Source organism: Somniosus microcephalus, chromosome 33 (genome assembly GCF_052327205.1).
Source record: "Somniosus microcephalus isolate GS21.2 chromosome 33, FLI_Smic_1.0, whole genome shotgun sequence".
NCBI lineage: Eukaryota > Metazoa > Chordata > Chondrichthyes > Squaliformes > Somniosidae > Somniosus > Somniosus microcephalus.
In genome coordinates this window covers 32,039,450-32,059,259 of record NC_141019.1, presented here as the reverse complement: position 1 = coordinate 32,059,259, position 19,810 = coordinate 32,039,450, and the positions used below count along the sequence as shown (strand labels likewise).

Below are 19,810 nucleotides of genomic sequence, written 5' to 3'. Positions count from 1 at the left end.
GAACCACCCTCGGCAAGAGATGGCACCTTCATTACAACAATGACTACCCTTCAAAAGTACTTCATTGACTGTGAAGCGCTTTGGGGCATCCTGAGATTGTGGAAGGCGCTGTAGAAATGAAAGTTTGTTCTTTCAGGGGGGAAAAAAATGACAACGTGCGATTTGAAAGTTTTTGGCTTTATGATCAATTTGGTCGTTTTTTTACAGATTAAAAATATGGAACAAGTGTCAAAGCGTTGGCAATTGGTCAGTTTTTCTTTGGTCAATGCAATACATTCTCTTGGTTCAGGAGGAGAGTTAAAATAAACACAATAAAAAGTGATTATCACACAGAAACTTGGTAACCCCAAGTACATAGAAATGATGATACAGTCCAGAGAAACAGGCACAGTTAGCTTGGAGGCACTTTTGCTTTGATAAGCTTTTTAGGTTTGAGGCACAATTTATATTCAAGAAAAAAACCTTTAAAAGATCTCTATAACTATGATCAAAAATGTAATTTTTTTGGCAGGCGTTAGGTGGGTAGCACAGTGTGTTACAAAATTGGCCTTTCACCTCTGACCTGGGTTTGAATCCAGCCCAGACTGGTGGAATGAAAGTCCCCTCCAACAGGCCTATGTGGAATGAGCTTGGGGGCTACATAAGAAATAGGAGCAGGAGTAGGCCAATCGGCCCCTCGAGCCTGCTCCGCCATTCAATAAGATCATGGCTGATCTGATCCTAACCGCCAATCCACTGTCACAGAACCATCTCCTGAATCTAACAGAATTAGACACACGAAATAGGAGCAGGATCAGACTACACGGCCCCTGGGCCCGCTCCGCTACCCACAGGGCCATGACCGATCCGAACCTAGACTCATGTCCAAATTCCTGCCCGCTCCCCGTAACCCTTAATTCCTTTTACTTCTAGGAAACTGTCTATTTCTGTTTTAAATTTATGTAATGATGTAGCTTCTACAGCTTTTTGGGGCAGCATATTCCATGGAACTACCACCCTCTGAGTGAAGTAGTTCCTCATCTCAGTTTTGAAAGAGCAGCCCCTTATTCTAAGACTATGCCCCCTAGTTCTAGTTTCACCCATCATCGGGAACATCCTCCCCGCATCCACCCGATCCAACCCCTTCACAATCTTATATGTTTCAATAAGATCGCCTCTCATTCTTCTGAACTCCAATGAGTAGAGTCCCAATCTACTCAACCTCTCCTCATATGTCCATCCCCGGGATTAACCGAGTGAACCTTCTTTGTACTGACTCGAGAGCAAGTATGTCTTTTCTTAAGTATGGACACCAAAATTGTGTGCAGTATTCCAGGTGCGGTCTCACCAATACCTTGTACAACTGAAGCAATACCTCCCTATTTTTATATTCTATCCCCCTAGCAATGAAAGCCAACATTCCATTGGCCTTCTTAATCACTTGCTGCACCTGCATACTAACCTTTTGAGTTTCGTGCACCAGGACCCCCAGATCCCTTTGTACTTCAGTACTTTCCAGTTTCTTGCCATTAAGATAATAACTTGCTCTACGATTTTTCCTGCCAAAGTGCATAACCTCACACTTTCCAGTGTTATATTCCATCTGCCAAATCTCTGCCCACTTACTTAGCCTGTCTATGTCCCCTTGCAGGTTTTTTATGTCCTCCTCACTCACTACTTTTCTTCCCATCTTAGTATCATCTGCAAACTTTGATATGTTACACTCGGTCCCCTCCTCCAAATCGTTAATATAGATTGTAAAGAGTTGGGGACCCAGCACTGACCCCTGCGGAACACCATTAGTTACTGATTGCCAGTCTGAGAATGAACCATTTATCCCAACTCTCTGCCTTCTGTTAGATAGCCAATCCTCTATCCATGCCAGAATATTACCCCCAATCCCGTGATTTTTTATCTTAAGCAATAATCTTTTGTGTGGCACCTTGTCAAATGCCTTTTGGAAGTCTAAATACACTACGTCCACTGGCTGCCTTGACCCAGTTAATAATGAGTGCAAGGCCAGTGTGAATGATGTGAAGCTGAGGAAAAGTCAAGCCGGTGGATTAAGAGTGCTTGTCTGAGGCAGAATTTAAGGCACATTGTTAGTGTAATGTAAGGGGAACTTTACATTTGATCCATGCTGTTCCCAGCACGCAACGTCAACATTGGACGGCCGATTCTCTGAATGTGAGCTGCCAGCGAAGATCCAAAGCTCATAGCACACGTTGGGGAAAAAAAAAACCAATCAATGCAAAATGTGGAAAAATATTCTGTTACCCAGCACTGACACCCATCACTGCGGCATAAATTCAATGTACATAATTCTTCTGTTTCATTCAAAGTTTTTCACCATCCAAAATGTGTCTTCCTTCAATGTAGGATGGTATCATCTCCTACATAATTATTGTCAATGCCAGCTCTCAGATTGTCCAGCGAGAGGCACGGCTCAAGCAGGGCGACGGGTGATGACTCCATCCAGTGGCCCAGCGGAGATCTGATCAAACTCACCCGACAATTGGCTTCAACTGATACAAATCCCAGGCATTCCAACTCATTGCCATCTCCCTTCCTGTATGACAATTGCACCCAGAGTTTTCCATACAGCTCCTATTCTTAGAGTCCCAACGTTAGTACCTTGCTTAAGTGTCATATACTTCAAAAAAAATATTGTCAATACGGAGTCAACCTAGGCAGTGATGGGGACACTACATGTGGCCTTAGCGTCTCTGGGTTAGGATGGGGGGGGGGGGGGGGTGGCGGAGGGAAGGGGGAAACAACCAGAGTCCCTGCTCCTGATCACTGTCCATTAATCCGCAATGGAAATATATGTGTGTGTGTGTGTGTGTGATGATGTGTCAGGTGAGGGCAGCTTCAAGCTCAACTCTGGTGCTCCCTTAGCCAAATAGCCTGACCCACACATTAAGACTGTCTGGTTAGTTGAGGTACTGGAGGGCCACCTGTGCACATGGAAAGGTCCCCCAGCATGGGCTGGCACCTCCAGCACAGGAAGAATAATTATTTTTATGCTCGTTTTTGCTGAAATATTCTGTGTACTGCGAGTGTTGGTCTTTGGCAGAAGCTGGGTTGGTCTCCGCTGAAGTGTGATTGTCAGAAAGCTGAATAAACATCGGTTAGACAGACAATAACCCAGGCAACTCAAACAATGTTATGTCAGCTGTCTGACTGTTCGTTCAGCTGCCCTGCACCCCCAGCAGGAGTTCCTCCTCAAACTCTCTCCCCCAGCGACGTCTCACTGCTTAAAAACCAGTATATTTATTTAAAAAAAGAGAACGTGCACCCGACATCTCACTGAATGACTACACCAGCAGGTGAGCTACTGAGCCAGGTCTTACTGGTTGATCTTAGCCGGGGAGGCAGTAACAACACTACAACTTAACCTCAGCGCCCTCGAGCCAGCCAGGGTACCAGAAGGTTGCTGGCACACATTGAACTGTATCCCAGGATAAGCCACCATTAGGAATTGGAAGGGGTGAAAAAAAGTGGGGGGCAGGGGGGTCAAAAAGGAAATGGAAAAAAAGTCCTTACAGTAAAATAGAAAACAATTCTTCAAACTGGCTACTACATGGGTCACCTACAGAAGGGCTCCCTCATGAATCTCGTGTTAAATGACAGATTTCCCTCTCTAAGTTAGTCACTGCTCTCCGGCACTCGGTTCCTTTTTGGTCACTTTGTACAGGTTGATATTTTGCTCCTTGTTCCGGTGAAGGAGTTGGCACTGAAAATGCTGAGGCAGGATCTCCTCGTAGAAAGAGACGGTCTCGTGCTCCCTCCGCATTTTGGAAGAGAGGTAAATGGTGGCTCGCTGCGCACCGAGATGTCGCAGCGTCTGGACGAGCGAGGAATAGGTCTCGGGGAGATACACAATGTCGGAGCCCAGAACAAAGTCGTAGTCGGTGGGGAACCGACTGTGGTCAAGGCCCCAGGAGAGGGCACGGACCCGTGAGCGATGTGTCCAGGAAGAGGGGACGTTGGCCGAGACGTTGCTCTTTATTTGCTTCAAAGCACACGGCAGGTCTGTGATGGTTACATCGCCACCTGATGAATACAAGAAAGAAAGAATGACATTTCTCCATTTACACTTTCCTCTGAAGCTTTTGGAGTCAACCATGTTTAAAAGTCAACAACAAGCTTGCATTTATATAGCGCCTCTGTATTCACAGAAATCACAGAAACCCCACAGTGCAGATAGAGGCCATTTCGGCCCATCGAGCCTGCACCGACACATATCCCACCCGATCCCCGTAACCCCTACACCAACACATATCCCACCCTATCCCCGTAACCCCATGTATTTAATCCCCCTAACACTAAGGGTCAATTTATCATAGTCAATCAACCTAACTCGCACATCTTTGGACTGTGGGAGGAAACCGGAGCACCCGGAGGAAACCCACGCAAACACGGGGAGAATGTGCAAACTCCACACAGACAGTCGCCCGAGGCCGGATTCGAACCCGGGTCCCTGGCGCTGTGAGGCAACAGTGCTAACCACTATGCCACCGTGCTGCCTGTAATCTTTCCATGATGATAAATCAGAACGGATTGGATGCTTCCCTTCCTGTCGCAAGACTTGTTCAATTAATGCAGGATCTGCAATGTGTACGGTCAGGATAGGCCCGAAACGTGCCTTCCACCAAGGGTCGTACTTTGCCTTTCCCTCTAGCTAATAAACAAGAACAGAACGATAGCAAAATATTTCGGATTTCCAGCATCCGCAGTAACAACAGAAAATGCTGGAAAAACTCAGCAGGCCAGGCAACATCCGTGGGGAGAGAAACAGAGTTAACGTTTCGGGTCGAAACCCTTCGTCAGGACGGAGAAAAAAGGCAGGAAATGAAACAAAAGGCAGTTTGGGGGCTGGGAAATGGGGGAGGGGATGAAAGAAGAGACATTAAGAGATATTCAAGGTGAGACGAGATGGTAATAGGACAGGTAAAGAAACAAACAATGGCTCTAGATGAAGTGTGAAATGCGCTGGCAGAGTGAGAGACAGCTGCCATGTGGGAGAGAGAAAAAGGAAAAGTCACAAACCAAAAGTGTGGATAAAAAATATAAAAATATAATAGGGGCCGAGGTTATGATCTGAAATTGTTGAACTCGATATTGAGTCCGGAAGGCTGTAAAGTGCCTAATCGGAAGAGGAGGTGCTGTTCCTCGAGTTTACGGTGAGCTTCCATGGAACAATGCAAGAGGCCGCAGACGGTGAGGTCCGAGTGGGAATGGAGCGGTGAATTGAAACGACAGGCGACCGGAAGCTCGGGGTCACCTTTACGGATTGAACGGAGGTGTTCCGCAAAGCGGTCACCCAATCTGCGTTTGGACTCCCCAATGTAGAGGAGACCGCATCGTGAGCAGCGAATACAGTATACTAGATTGCGAGAAGTACAAGTAAATCGCTGTTTCACCTGGAAGGGGTGGTTGGGGCCCTGGACAGTGGGAAGGGGGGAGGTATATGGGCAGGTGTTGCATCTCCTGCGCTTGCACGGGAAGGTGCCGGGCGAAGGGGAAGGGGTGCTGGGGGGTGATAGAGGAGTGGACTAGGGTGTCTCGGAGGGAGCGGTCCCTACGGAATGCTGAAAGGGGAGGTGAGGGGAAGATGCGTTTGGTGGTGGGATCACGCTGGAGGTGGCAGAAATGGCGGAGGATGATCCGTTGAATGTGGAAGCTGGTGGGGTGAAAGGTGAGGACAAGGGGAACTCTATCGTGGTTCCGGGAGGGAGGGGCAGGAGTGAGGGCAGAAGTGCAGGAGATAGAACGGACACGGTCGAGGGCCGTGTCAACCACGGTAGAGGGGAATCCTCGGTTGAGGAAAAAGGAAGACACAGAAGACAGGCGAAGACATTGTCAGTACAATCTTTTAACCCTGTAGTTCCCAGTTCACCGGGGGTCGGAGAATCTTGAAGAAGGAAGGGGCGCAAAACAAATTGACTTCAACGGCACATCGGGGTTCATTCAATTTGAAGCAGCTCCCAGCCCCACAGGGCAGTGGTCGTTTGGGACACAGTCCCAGAGTAAGCAGCTGACTTGGAGTCAACTGACGTCTTTAAAAAAGGAACTGGATGGACATCCGTTGAGAAGGTGGGGTTGAGGGGTAAAGGGATATTAACAGTGCTTGTCAATTTTTTTACTAGGAAGATAGGGGAAGGAACTTTGTGTTGCTTAAAATAGGAGATTGACAGGTAGTTTGGTCGGGAGTCCGTGACAGAATAATTAGGGGATTGATGGGCTGAAGGGCTGCCAATGGTGGAGCGATTAAAACCGGGGATGTGCAAGAGGCCAGAATTAGAGGAACGCAGAAATCTCGGAGGGCTGGAGGAGGTTAGAGAGAGGCAGGGGGTGAAGCCATGGAAGGATCTGAAAACAAGAATGAGAATTCTAGAGAAATCCAGAGTTAGTTCCGGTTTGCCCAGCACACTCTCTCCCTGTGGGGACACCACCCACTTAGCCAAGTCCAGAAAGGGGAGGTGTAGGTTTCGCAGAGCCAAAGCTTAGAGACCCCCGGGCTTATACGTGCTGCTGTTCAACCTGATAAAACTGTGCAGCCTACCAGCACGGACCACAGGTAGGCTTCCCCCTGCTCCTCCAGCAAGGACTACCCTGCCAGTTAGGGAGCTGGCTTGCAGGATTATCTGGAGCGGAGTGGGCAGGATCCCAGCTCCCGGTGACAGATCTACCTTTTTCAGGTTCCGTTAGGCTGGCTGGCCAATCATCAGCAGTGCCACAGAGTACGACAGACCTCCCTGGCTCAGGTGTTGCATCAACAAGTCTGTCACGGGGAGGGTCGAGTGGGTTCCAGACTTCCATTGCCAGCTGGGTCATCTTGGAGCCATCGCCACCCCAACGAGATCCTGCAACTCCCCAGGAGGGTAGCAGTCACTGGTTGGTCAGTGACCTAATCCTCCATTGTGGACACAGGGGGAAGAGAAAGTAAGATGCTCTACAGGAGAAGGTAATGCTATGGGGTAAGTATCATCACAGGCAACAACTTACATTTATATAGCGCCTTTAAGGTAGTAAAACGTCCCAAGGCGCTTCACAGCAGTGATTATTATTGTTATAAATCTCATCATTCATCAAGAAACTACTCGTGAAATAATGCTGGACAGCCAGCTGGTGGCGCCGTCCAAGGAGTATAAATACTCGGGCGTTGGCCCCAACTTGTCAGGGACATTTTGTAAGACAAGAAACTAGTGAAGTACAACTAGACCTCCATGTTCTGAAACAAGTTGATTAAAGCCTTGCTTTATACTCAAACCAAGTGCGTTGTGAGTTTTATTACGTCAATTATCAAACAAACTTTGACACAAGATGTTAGAACAGATGACCAAAAACTTGGTCATAGGTTTTAAGGAGCATCTTAAAAGGAGGAGAGAGAGGTAGAGGGGTTTAGGGAGGGAATTCCAGTGTTTAGGGCCTTGGCAGCTGAAGGCACGGCCACCAATGGTGGAGCGATTAAAATCGGGGATGCTCAAGAGGCCAGAATTCGAGGAGCGCAGTTGGGTTGTGGGGCTGGAGGAGGTTACAGAGATCGGGAGGGGCGAGGCCACGGAGGAATTTGAAAACAAGGATGAGAATTTTAAAATCGAGGCGTTGCCGGACCGGGAGCCAATGTAGGTCAGCGAGCACAGGGGTGATGGGTGAACGGGACTCGGTGAGAGTTGGGACACGGGGGCAGCAGGGTTTTGGATGAGCTCAAGGCAGCGAGAGTCCAGTGCAAATGTGCCAAGGCGAAAGAATCCCCCTAGCAGGCATCACTCCAGCATGCCTGCTCCAATAAAGTTGGCCGAAATGGAGCCTTACACGGAAGCCAAGTAAATTAAACTAAAACACAAAAACATTTTTTGGGATTCAGAAATAGAGGAACTGCAAGGGTTAATACAGAACTACAAAGGGATTTGTAAGCCTCCTTTCTTGAAGGCGCAGACTCCTTGCTGGGTCATGGATCCAAACAACCTACGGTACCTCACACCTGTACGGGCCATTCTTCAGGTACAAGCCCAGACAGCGAGTCTGTCGTAGGCTATTTGAGCGTGAGGGGCGTACCCTGTTCTCACCTCACCCACACTGGATAGCAACCAGGAGCAGAAATCCTCGCTGATTTTCCTTTGTTAGTCCAGGGGCACCGTGGCATCCCTGGCTGTGATCAGTAATCTCAGCAGGGACCACAGATCGAATCTGGGACCCTTCTGCTCCGTATGGCTCAGCAACGTAACCAGCTAAGCCTAGGAGGCTTACAAGTCCCTTTGTAGTTCTGTATTAACCCTTGCAGTTCCTCCATTTCTGAATCAACAAAAATGTTTTTGCGTTTTAGTTTCATTTACTTGGCTTCCGTGCAAGGCTCCATTTCGGCCAACTTTATTGGAGCAGGCATGCTGGAGTGATGCCTGCTAGGGGGATTCTTTCGCCTTGGTACATTTGCTCTGGACTCTCGCTGCCTTGAGCTCATCCAAAACTCTGCTGCCCGTGTCCTAACTCGCACCCAGTCCCGTTCACCCATCACCCCTGTGCTCACTGCCCCGTGTCCTCACTCGCACCCAGTCCCGTTCACCCATCACCCCCTGTGCTCACTGCCCCGTGTCCTAACTCACACCCAGTCCCGTTCACCCATCACCCCGTGCTCACTGCCCCGTGTCCTAACTCACACCGAGTCCCGTTCACCCATCACCCCCTGTGCTCACTGCCCCGTGTCCTAACTCACACCGTGTCCCGTTCACCCATCACCCCCTGTGCTCACTGCCCCGTGTCCTAACTCGCACCCAGTCCCGTTCACCCATCACCCCCTGTGCTCACTGCCCCGTGTCCTAACTCGCACCCAGTCCCGTTCGCCCATCACCCCCTGTGCTCACTGCCCCGTGTCCTAACTCGCACCCAGTCCCGTTCACCCATCGCCCCGTGCTCACTGCCCCGTGTCCTCACTCGCACCGAGTCCCGTTCACCCATCACCCCCTGTGCTCACTGACCTACACTGGCTCCCGGTCCGGCAACGCCTCGATTTTAAAATTCTCATCCTTGTTTTCAAATTCCTCCGTGGCCTCGCCCCTCCCGATCTCTGTAACCTCCTCCAGCCCCACAACCCAACTGCGCTCCTCTAATTCTGGCCTCCTGAGCATCAGAGGAGTGATGGTAATAATGTGTAGAATTAGCTTCTCATCTGAGGGGAACGGTCTGGTAGCAAGCAAACATTTCCTTTACTGTACCCCCCTCCCGCGCTCAATCAACACAAAACATGCCATGTGCATTACTACAGCAAAACACTGCGGATGCTGGAAATCTGAAATAAAAACAGGAAATGCTGGAGATACTCAGCAGGTCAGGCAGCATCTGTGGAGAGAGAAACAGGTCAAGGGTCATCGACCTGAACCGTTAACTCTGTTTCTCTCTCCACAGATGCTGCCTGAGTTGCTGAGTATTTCCAGCATTTTCTGTTGTTATTCCATGTGCATTACTGTCGGTTTTGCGCTCTCACATTACATTTGCAGCGTTAGCGTTGCTTGGACAATTTAAACTTACCTAACAGAACAGCTAGAATCCCCACAATGCCAGTGCCTGCACCCAGTTCAATCACCTTCCTCCCACAGAAGCTCGTCTGTTGCTCTTCAAAGTACTGACAAAGAGCAAGACCCTGAAAACATCACACATTCACGTTAGAATGAATTCATTTAGAGCGTGATGTGAAGCATTGCAGCACCAACAGGTGGTGCCACGGAGGGCAGAACACAAGAAAGAACGAACTTGCATTTCTCCAGCGCCTTTCACCACCTCAGGACGTCCCAAAGCACTTTACAGCCAATGAAGTACTTTTTGAAATGCAGTCACTGCTGTAATGTAGGAAACGCGGCAGCCAATTTGCACGCAGCAAGCTCCCACAAACAGCAATCTGATAATGACTGGATAATCTGTTTTAGTGATGTTGATTGAGGGATATATATTGGCCCCAGGGAGAACTCCGCTGTTCTTCTTCGAAATAGTGCTGTGGGATCTTTTACATTCACCCGAGAGAGCAGACGTGGCCTCGGTTTAACGCCTCATCCGCAGCACTAGTGTCAGCCTAGATTTTTGTGCTCCAGTCCCTGGAGTGGGACTTGAACCCACAACCTTCTGACTCCGAGGCGAGGGTGCTGCCCACTGAGCCACGGCTGAGAACTATGTTCAAACACTGCCATATGGGGGGAAGGGACGATTGGCGAGGGAGCAGCTATCGCCAGACCACTCTCCCAGCAGCCAGGTAAGAAAGAACTACTCATCACGTCCTCAGGATGTCCCAAAGTGCTTCACAGCCAATGAATTACTTTGAAGTGTAGCTACTGTTCTTATGCGGCAGCCAAATTTCCACACAGCAAGCTCCCACAAACAACAATGAGATGAATGCAGCATTGGGCGGGGTAAAGAGGAGAAATTTTGGCCAGGAGATGAGAACTCCCCTGCTCTTTTTTCAAATTGTGGCCGTGGGATCTTTTACATCTATCTGAGAGAGCAGACGGCACCTCAGACAGTGCGGCGCTCCCTCAGTACTGCCCCTCCGACAGTGCGGCGCTCCCTCAGTACTGCCCCTCCGACAGTGCGGCGCTCCCTCAGTACTGCCCCTCCGACAGTGCGGCGCTTCCTCAGTACTGCCCCTCCGACAGTGCGGTGCTCCCTCAGTACTGCCCCTCCGACAGTGCAGCGCTCCCTCAGTACTGCCGCTCCGACAATGCGGCGCTCCCTCGGTACTGCCCCTCCGACAGTGCGGCGCCCCCTCAGTACCACCCCTCCGACAGTGCGGCGCTCCCTCAGCGATGCCCCTCCGACAGTGCGACGCTCCCTCAGCGATGCCCCTCCGACAGTGCGGCGCTCCCTCAGTACCACCCCTCCGACAGTGCCGTGCTCCCTCAGTACTGCCCCTCCGACAGTGCAGCGCTCCCTCAGTACTGCCCCTCCGACAGTGCGACGCTCCCTCAGCGATGCCCCTCCGACAGTGCGGCGCTCCCTCAGTACCACCCCTCCGACAGTGCCGTGCTCCCTCAGTACTGCCTCTCCGACAGTGCGTCGCTCCCTCAGTACAGCCCCTCCGACAGTGCGACGCTCCCTCAGCGATGCCCCTCCGACAGTGCGACGCTCCCTCAGCGATGCCCCTCCGACAGTGCGGCGCTCCCTCAGTAGTGCCCCTCTGCCAGTGCGGCGCTCCCTCAGTACTGCCCCTCTGCCAGTGCAGCACTCCCTCAGTACTGCCCCTCTTGCCAGTGGAGCGCGCCCTCAGTACCATCCTTCGGACAGTGGAGCGCTCCCTCAATACTGCCCGTCCGACAGTGCGGCGCTCCCTCAGTACTGCCCCTCCCACAGTGCGGCGCTCCCTCAGTACCGCCCCTCCGACAGTGCGGCGGTCCCTCAGTACCGCCCCTCCGACAGTGCGGCGCTCCCTCAGTACTGCCCCTCCCACAGTGCGGCGCTCCCTCAGTACTGCCCCTCCGACAGTGCGGCGCTCCCTCAGTACTGCCCCTCCGACAGTGCGGCGCTCCCTCAGTACTGCCCCTCCCACAGTGCGGCGCTCCCTCAGTACTGCCCCTCCGACAGTGCGGCGCTCCCTCAGTACTGCCCCTCCGACAGTGCGGCGCTCCCTCAGTACTGCACTGAAATGTCAGCCTAGATTATGTGCTCAAGTCCTGGAATGGGAATTGAACCCGTAACTTTCTCACTTGGAGGGAAAAATACGGCCAACTAAGCCAAGCTAACATATCAGCGTGGCAGATGAAAGACTGGCTTGTTTTTCATCTGTGCATTGCATTTGCAGCCCACTAGACTTACAGCATCCCAGACTGGAGCAGCAACTCCCAGATCAGCGCTGAAGTTCTGGGTAATCTTTAAAATATGCCCACAAAACTCGTAACTGGTCTCCTCTGTGTAATAGTCTGAAAAAAGGCCATCATCCTTGGGGAAAACACTGCACAAATGCTCTTCCACCTGGGCTTGCATCATTCTCTCTCTCTCTGAATTTTCTTTCACTGATCGATGGGTACTTTCCATCGGCTCCTCTGTGATCACAGGATGAATTTCTTCCAAGTGCTGGCGGTTGTTTCCTCCTGGGAAAAAGAAAACAGGGGAAAAAACTTGCAACGCTGCAATGTGAAAAGGGGGAAGACATTTTAAAATATTCGAGCTGATCCCACGTGCAACACCACAGGGGTTGTTGGGGTTTTACGTCGAACTGCTCAGGTGCCTGTCCCTTTAAGGCCACTGCTCAGGTACTGCCTGCGAGAAAGAGATCTAAGCAAGCACATCCTGAAGCACTTAAGAGGCTACAGTGTTGAGGGAAAAGATGTTGGAAGGATGTTCCCGATGGCCGGGGAGTCCAGAACCAGGGGTCACAGTCTAAGGATAAGGGGTAAGCCATTTAGGACTGAGATGAGGAGGAATTTCTTCACCCAGAGAGTGGTGAACCTGTGGAATTCTCTACCACAGAAGGCAGTTGAGGTCAATTCATTAAATATATTCAAGAAGGAGTTGGATATATTTCCTAAGGCTAAAGGGATCAAGGGGTATGGGGAGAAGGCAGGGACAGGGTACTGAATTTGGATGATCAGCCATGATCGCATTGAATGGCAGAACAGGCTCGAGGGGCCAAATGGCCTACTCCTGCTCCTATCTTCTATGTTTCTATGAAAAGTCCTATGGATTGGCAGCTGCTTGTAAATTCCTGGCTCTGTTCTTTGCGGGGGCGGGGGGGAAGCCAGGTGACCAATGTCAGATAAACAGCAGGAAATGACTGGCTTTCTTTTTTAAATAGGACACCTTGAAGTGAGATGGATGCACACTAACTGGTAGATTTTGTTGGAAAGTTTGCAGGATTGCTCACTGAAGGCTCAGAACCATAAATCCTTTTGATTTAATGCACTGTGCATCATTCAGAAAAGTAAACACCACTTCATATCTTTAAACAGATCAGGATGACTCGTGCATCATAAATGCCACTCCTAACACTCTGTGAACACAACACAGAGAAGTTTTGAACTTTGTCACTGAACAATATGAAGTGTTGTTGCCAAGCACAGAGCTCAAGCAAACCTGACGGCTGGGGGGCGGGGTTACGTCCCAATCCGTCCATTCAGCGGACAGCTCGGGAACCAACGACTCTTCGGATTGGCCAGCCTTGCTGCCAATCATCCGCCTTCCCCCTCCCCCCTCAAGTTCGACTTACCTCACAACTTCGGCGTCATGCCCATTCCAGGTGTAGTTGTTGTTTTGGGGTTTTTTTGGGAGGGAGGCATTGGCCAATTAAGTCTTCCGCGGGGGAGTTCGCTGTACTCTGCCCGCGCGGGGCGGCCTCGCCGCTCCGAACAACCCCTCACCTCACCGTCCCGCCATGGCCGGCCGGCTGACCGACGCAGCGCCAACTCGACCAAACCTCGCAGCGCCGGCAAGCGCTCCTCCGAATCACTCCGCAAGGAGGGAGGGAGGGAGAATTTAAACGGCTGGCTCAACTCAGCTATTGACAGGGAAGGAGGGACGGAAAACTGTCTCAAACTAGAAGGTCGTGTGTATTTGCAACACCAAAGTTCTAGTTGGTCCCCTTGGAGGACAAGTCCTGATTGCTGATTGGTCCCCTTAGCGGACAAAGACACGCCCAGCAGTTTCTCTGGAATGTGTAATTCGATCCTCCCTGCCTAAGTAATCAGTCACTTTGCAACGTGTAAATCGAGCCATTCTGACTGCCTACTCCAGACAGCAGGGCTCACCTTCGCGGGTTAAGACCTTCTCCCACCACCCCCCCAAACAAGTTCCTGCCCCCATCGCCCAGGTTTCTGACCTCCTCCCCCCCCCTGGCGTTGCCCATGGAGTGTAGTCTTCAGGTGAAGCAGGGTTAGAGAGCGCAGATAATTGGTCCAAGGCCTAAACCTCTCTTTCCTCCTTTTAAGATCTCCTTAAAACCTACCTCTTTGACCAACGTTTTGGTCATCTTTCCTAATAAACCCTTATGAAAGAAAGACTTGCATTTCTCCAGCGCCTTTCACGACCACCGAACGTCCCAAAGCACTTTACAGCCAATGTAGTACTTTTTTTGAAGTGTAGTCACTGTTGTAATGTTGGAAACGCAGCAGACAATTTGCGCACAGCAAGCTCCCACAAACAGCAACGTGATAATGACTAGATAATCTGTTTTAGTGATGTTGATTGAGGGATAAATTGGCCAGGACACTGGGGATAACTCCCCTGCTCTTCTTCAAAATAGTGCTATGGGATCTTTTACGTCCACCTGAGAGGGCAGACGGGGCCTCAGTTTAACATCTCATCCTATGAGGCTCGGTGTCGAATTTTGTTTGATAATTGATCCTGTGAAGCGCTTTGAGACGTTTTACTGCATTAAAGGCGCTATATAAATGTGAGTTCTTGGGCGCGCAGATGCAGTTCAGCCTCCCCATTTTAAAGTCATACATTCTGTCCACATATTATATTTCCATTACAAATTCCCATGTCCACATTTATAATGGAATCTTGCCATGGGGGGGTGGTGTACAGACTGTGATCAAACATCATGCTAAGTAACATCCCGATTGTATCACGTTCTCTGCATGCCGAGCACACTCACCTCAAGGGACAGCTGCCAGTATTGGCCGGGACTCAAATGAACTATCGTAGATGGGATTGTTGTTGGTTTATTTAACACATAAATTGTATTACGTTGAAAAGTAAACAGAATATCACTTCTAGGAATATTCATCATTTAAACATGGGCCGTGTAATTTCTGTACTCTCCCATGCTGTGTCTGATATTGAGGCCCTCAGAGGGTAATGTCAGTATGTTAAGGTAACTACAGGAAACTCTTTTTACCGGCACCTAAATAACCGGAAATCTCTCTTAACCGGCAAAATTCAGGAGTAGGTTCAGGTAAGTTTTACTTCATATTAGTGGCCGTGTAACCGGGGTTCCTGCACCTGTTGCCATGCAACAGGGACGCCTGGATCTGTGGCCGTGTAACCGGGGTTCCTGCACCTGTTGCCATGCAACAGGGACGCCTGGATCTGTGGCCGTGTAACCGGGGTTCCTGCACCTGTTGCCATGCAACAGGTACGCCTGGATCTGTGGCCGTGTAACCGGGGTTCCTGCACCTGTTGCCATGCAACAGGGACGCCTGGATCTGTGGCCGTGTAACCGGGGTTCCTGCACAAGGGACACCTGGATCTGTGCCCGCGTACGGGGCTCTCGTACCTTGGTAAGTATACCTCTCTGTAATCCGGACTTTTTGATCAACCGGCACCACGCCGGTCCCGTTGGTGCCGGATAAAAAAGAGTTTCCTGTACTTGCTGTTCTTTGGTGCAGAAGGCCTGTTCTTACAGCCCTCCCTGCCCTCCCTGTTCCAGTCTTCTGAAGTTCCTGTATTCTTGCACCCAGTCTTATCTTGTGTTGCCAGGGTCTTCACTTTGTAATTATTCAGTGTTCAATACTTGAATGGTGGAACTGGCCCGAGGGGCTGAATGGCCTGCTCCTGTTCCAGTCTCGGAGACTGGTGATTTGTAATCGTGCATTCTAGTACCGATAGCTTCTCTCTCAACTTATTCAGAAATTGTTCAAAACAATAACTTTCCCTTATCTTATTTGATCACTGACCCCCACACTGTAACACCCCGATATACCCCACACCCCTCACTGTAACACTCTGACATATCCCACACCCCTCACTGTAACACCCTGATATACCCCACACCCCTCACTGTAACACTGATATACCCCACACCCCTCACTGTAACACTAATATACCCCATACCCCTCACTGTAACACTGATATACCCCACACCCCTCACTGTAACACTAATATACCCCATACCCCTCACTGTAACACTGATATACCCCACACCCCTCACTGTAACACTGATATACCCCACACCCCTCACTGTAACACTGATATACCCCATACCCCTCACTGTAACACTGATATACCCCACACCCCTCACTGTAACACTCTGATATACTCCACACCCCTCACTGTAACACTCTGATATACCCCACACCCCTCACTGTAACACACTGATATACACCACACCCCTCACTGTAACACTCTGATATACCCCATACCCCTCACTGTAACACTCTGATATACCCCACACCCCTCACTGTAATACTCTGATATACTCCACACCCCTCACTGTAACACTCTGATATACCCCACACCCCTCACTGTAACACTCTGATATACCCCACACCCCTCACTGTAACACTCTGATATACCCCACACCCCTCACTGTAACACTGATATACCCCACACCCCTCACTGTAACACGAATATACCCCATACCCCTCACTGTAACACTGATATACCCCACACCCCTCACTGTAACACTCTGATATACCCCACACCCCTCACTGTAACACTCTGATATACCCCACACCCCTCACTGTAACACTCTGATATACCCCACACCCCTCACTGGAACACTCTGATATACTCCACACCCCTCACTGTAACACTCTGATATACCCCACACCCCTCACTGTAACACTCTGATATACCCCACACCCCTCACTGTAACACTAATATACCCCATACCCCTCACTGTAACACTGATATACCCTACACCCCTCACTGTAACACTCTGATATACTCCACACCCCTCACTGTAACACTCTGATATACCCCACACCCCTCACTGTAACACTGATATACCTCACACCCCTCACTGTAACACTCTGATATACCCCACACCCCTCACTGTAACACTGATATACCCACACCCCTCACTGTAACACTGATATACCCCACACCCCTCACTGTAACACTGATATACCCCACACCCCTCACTGTAACCCTCTGATATACCCCACACCCCTCACTGTAACCCTCTGATATACCCCACACCCCTCACTGTAACACTGATACACCCCTCACTGTAACACTCTGATATACCCCACACCCCTCACTGTAACACTCTGATATACCCCACACCCCTCACTGTAACACTCTGATATAGCCCACACCCCTCACTGTAACACTCTGATATACCCCACACCCCTCACTGTAACACTCTGATATACCCCACACCCCTCACTGTAACACTGATATACCCCACACCCCTCACTGTAACACTCTGATATACCCCACACCCCTCACTGTAACACTCTGATATACCCCACACCCCTCACTGTAACACTGATATACCCCACACCCCTCACTGTAACACTCTGAGAAACCCCACACCCTTCACTGTAACACTGACATACCTCACACCCCTCACTGTAACACTGATATACCCCACACCCCTCACTGTAACACTGATATACCCCACACTCCTCACTGTAACCCTCTGATATACCCCACACCCCTCACTGTAACATCCTGATATACCCCACACCCCTCACTGTAACACTGATATACCCCACACCCCTCACTGTAACACTCTGACATACCCCACACCCCTCACTGTAACACTCTGATATACCCCACACCCCTCACTGTAACACTCTGATATACCCCACACCCCTCACTGTAACACTCTGATATACCCCACACCCCTCACTGTAACACTCTGATATACCCCACACCCCTCACTGTAACACTAATATACCCCATACCCCTCACTGTAACACTGATATACCCTACACCCCTCACTGTAACACTCTGATATACTCCACACCCCTCACTGTAACACTCTGATATACCCCACACCCCTCACTGTAACACTCTGATATACCCCACACCCCTCACTGTAACACTGATATACCTCACACCCCTCACTGTAACACTCTGATATACCCCACACCCCTCACTGTAACACCCTGATATACCCCACACCCCTCACTGTAACACCCTGATATACCCCACACCCCTCACTGTAACACTCTGATATATCCCACACCCCTCACTGTAACACTGATATACCCCACACCCCTCACTGTAACACTAATATACCCCATACCCCTCACTGTAACACTGATATACCCTACACCCCTCACTGTAACACTCTGATATACTCCACACCCCTCACTGTAACACTCTGATATACCCCACACCCCTCACTGTAACACTCTGATATACCCCACACCCCTCACTGTAACACTCTGATATACCCCACACCCCTCACTGTAACACTAATATACCCCATACCCCTCACTGTAACACTGATATACCCTACACCCCTCACTGTAACACTCTGATATACTCCACACCCCTCACTGTAACACCCTGATATACCCCACACCCCTCACTGTAACACTCTGATATACCCCACACCCCTCACTGTAACACTGATATACCTCACACCCCTCACTGTAACACTCTGATATACCCCACACCCCTCACTGTAACACTGATATACCTCACACCCCTCACTGTAACACTCTGATATACCCCACACCCCTCACTGTAACACTGATATACACCACACCCCTCACTGTAACATCCTGATATACCCCACACCCCTCACTGTAACACTGATATACCTCACACCCCTCACTGTAACACTCTGATATACCCCACACCCCTCACTGTAACACTGATATACCCACACCCCTCACTGTAACACTGATATACCCCACACCCCTCACTGTAACACTGATATACCCCACACCCCTCACTGTAACCCTCTGATATACCCCACACCCCTCACTGTAACCCTCTGATATACCCCACACCCCTCACTGTAACACTGATACACCCCACACCCCTCACTGTAACACTCTGATATACCCCACACGCCTCACTGTAACACTCTGATATACCCCACACCCCTCACTGTAACACTCTGATATAGCCCACACCCCTCACTGTAACACTCTGATATACCCCGCACCCCTCACTGTAACACTCTGATATACCCCACACCCCTCACTGTAACACTCTGATATACCCCACACCCCTCACTGTAACACTCTGATATACCCCACACCCCTCACTGTAACACTGATATACCCCACACCCCTCACTGTAACACTCTGATATACCCCACACCCCTCACTGTAACACTCTGATATACCCCACACCCCTCACTGTAACACTCTGATATACCCCATACCCCTCACTGTAACATCCTGATATACCCCACACCCCTCACTGTAACACTGATATACCCCACACCCCTCACTGTAACACTCTGATATACCCCACACCCCTCACTGTAACACTCTGATATACCCAACACCCCTCACTGTAACACTGATATACCCCACACCCCTCACTGTAACACTGATATACCCCACACCCCTCACTGTAACACTGATATACCCCACACCCCTCACTGTAACACTCTGATATACACCACACCCCTCACTGTAACACTGATATACCCCACACCCCTCACTGTAACACTCTGATATACCCCACACCCCTCACTGTAACACTCTGATATACGCCACACCCCTCACTGTAACACTGATATACCCCACACTCCTCACTGTAACCCTCTGATATACCCCACACCCCTCACTGTAACATCCTGATATACCCCACACCCCTCACTGTAACACTGATATACCCCACACCCCTCACTGTAACACTCTGATATACCCCACACCCCTCACTGTAACACTCTGATATACCCCACACCCCTCACTGTAACACTCTGATATACCCCACACCCCTCACTGTAACACTGATATGCCCCACACCCCTCACTGTAACACTCTGATATACCCCACACCCCTCACTGTAACACTCTGATATACCCCACACCCCTCACTGTAACACTCTGATATACCCCACACCCCTCACTGTAACACTCTGATATACCCCACACCCCTCACTGTAACATCCTGATATACACCACACCCCTCACTGTAACACTCTGATATACCCCACACCCCTCACTGTAACATCCTGATATACGCCACACCCCTCACTGTAACAC

At 50.1% G+C, this 19,810-nt stretch overlaps 1 protein-coding gene across 3 annotated transcripts in view; it reads right to left on the bottom strand.

Moving 5' to 3' along the window:
* Positions 1-13,538, bottom strand: part of tsfm (Ts translation elongation factor, mitochondrial) — a 28,092-nt gene extending 14,554 nt beyond the window's left edge. Inside the window, exons 1-4 of one of the 3 annotated variants that reach the window (XM_085972944.1) lie at positions 13,172-13,538; positions 11,782-12,056; positions 9,511-9,622; positions 160-4,035 (exon numbers count right to left, since the gene is read on the bottom strand). In XM_085972944.1, coding sequence (XP_085829070.1) covers positions 3,632-4,035; positions 9,511-9,622; positions 11,782-12,000 — 735 coding nt within the window. In that variant the 5' untranslated portion in view covers positions 12,001-12,056; positions 13,172-13,538 and the 3' untranslated portion in view covers positions 160-3,631. Of the gene's footprint in view, positions 1-159; positions 4,036-9,510; positions 9,623-11,781; positions 12,057-13,171 lie in introns of those variants that run through there. The other 2 variants (XM_085972942.1, XM_085972943.1) reach the window with 2 other exon arrangements.
* Between the last annotated feature and the right edge of the window lie 6,272 nt (positions 13,539-19,810).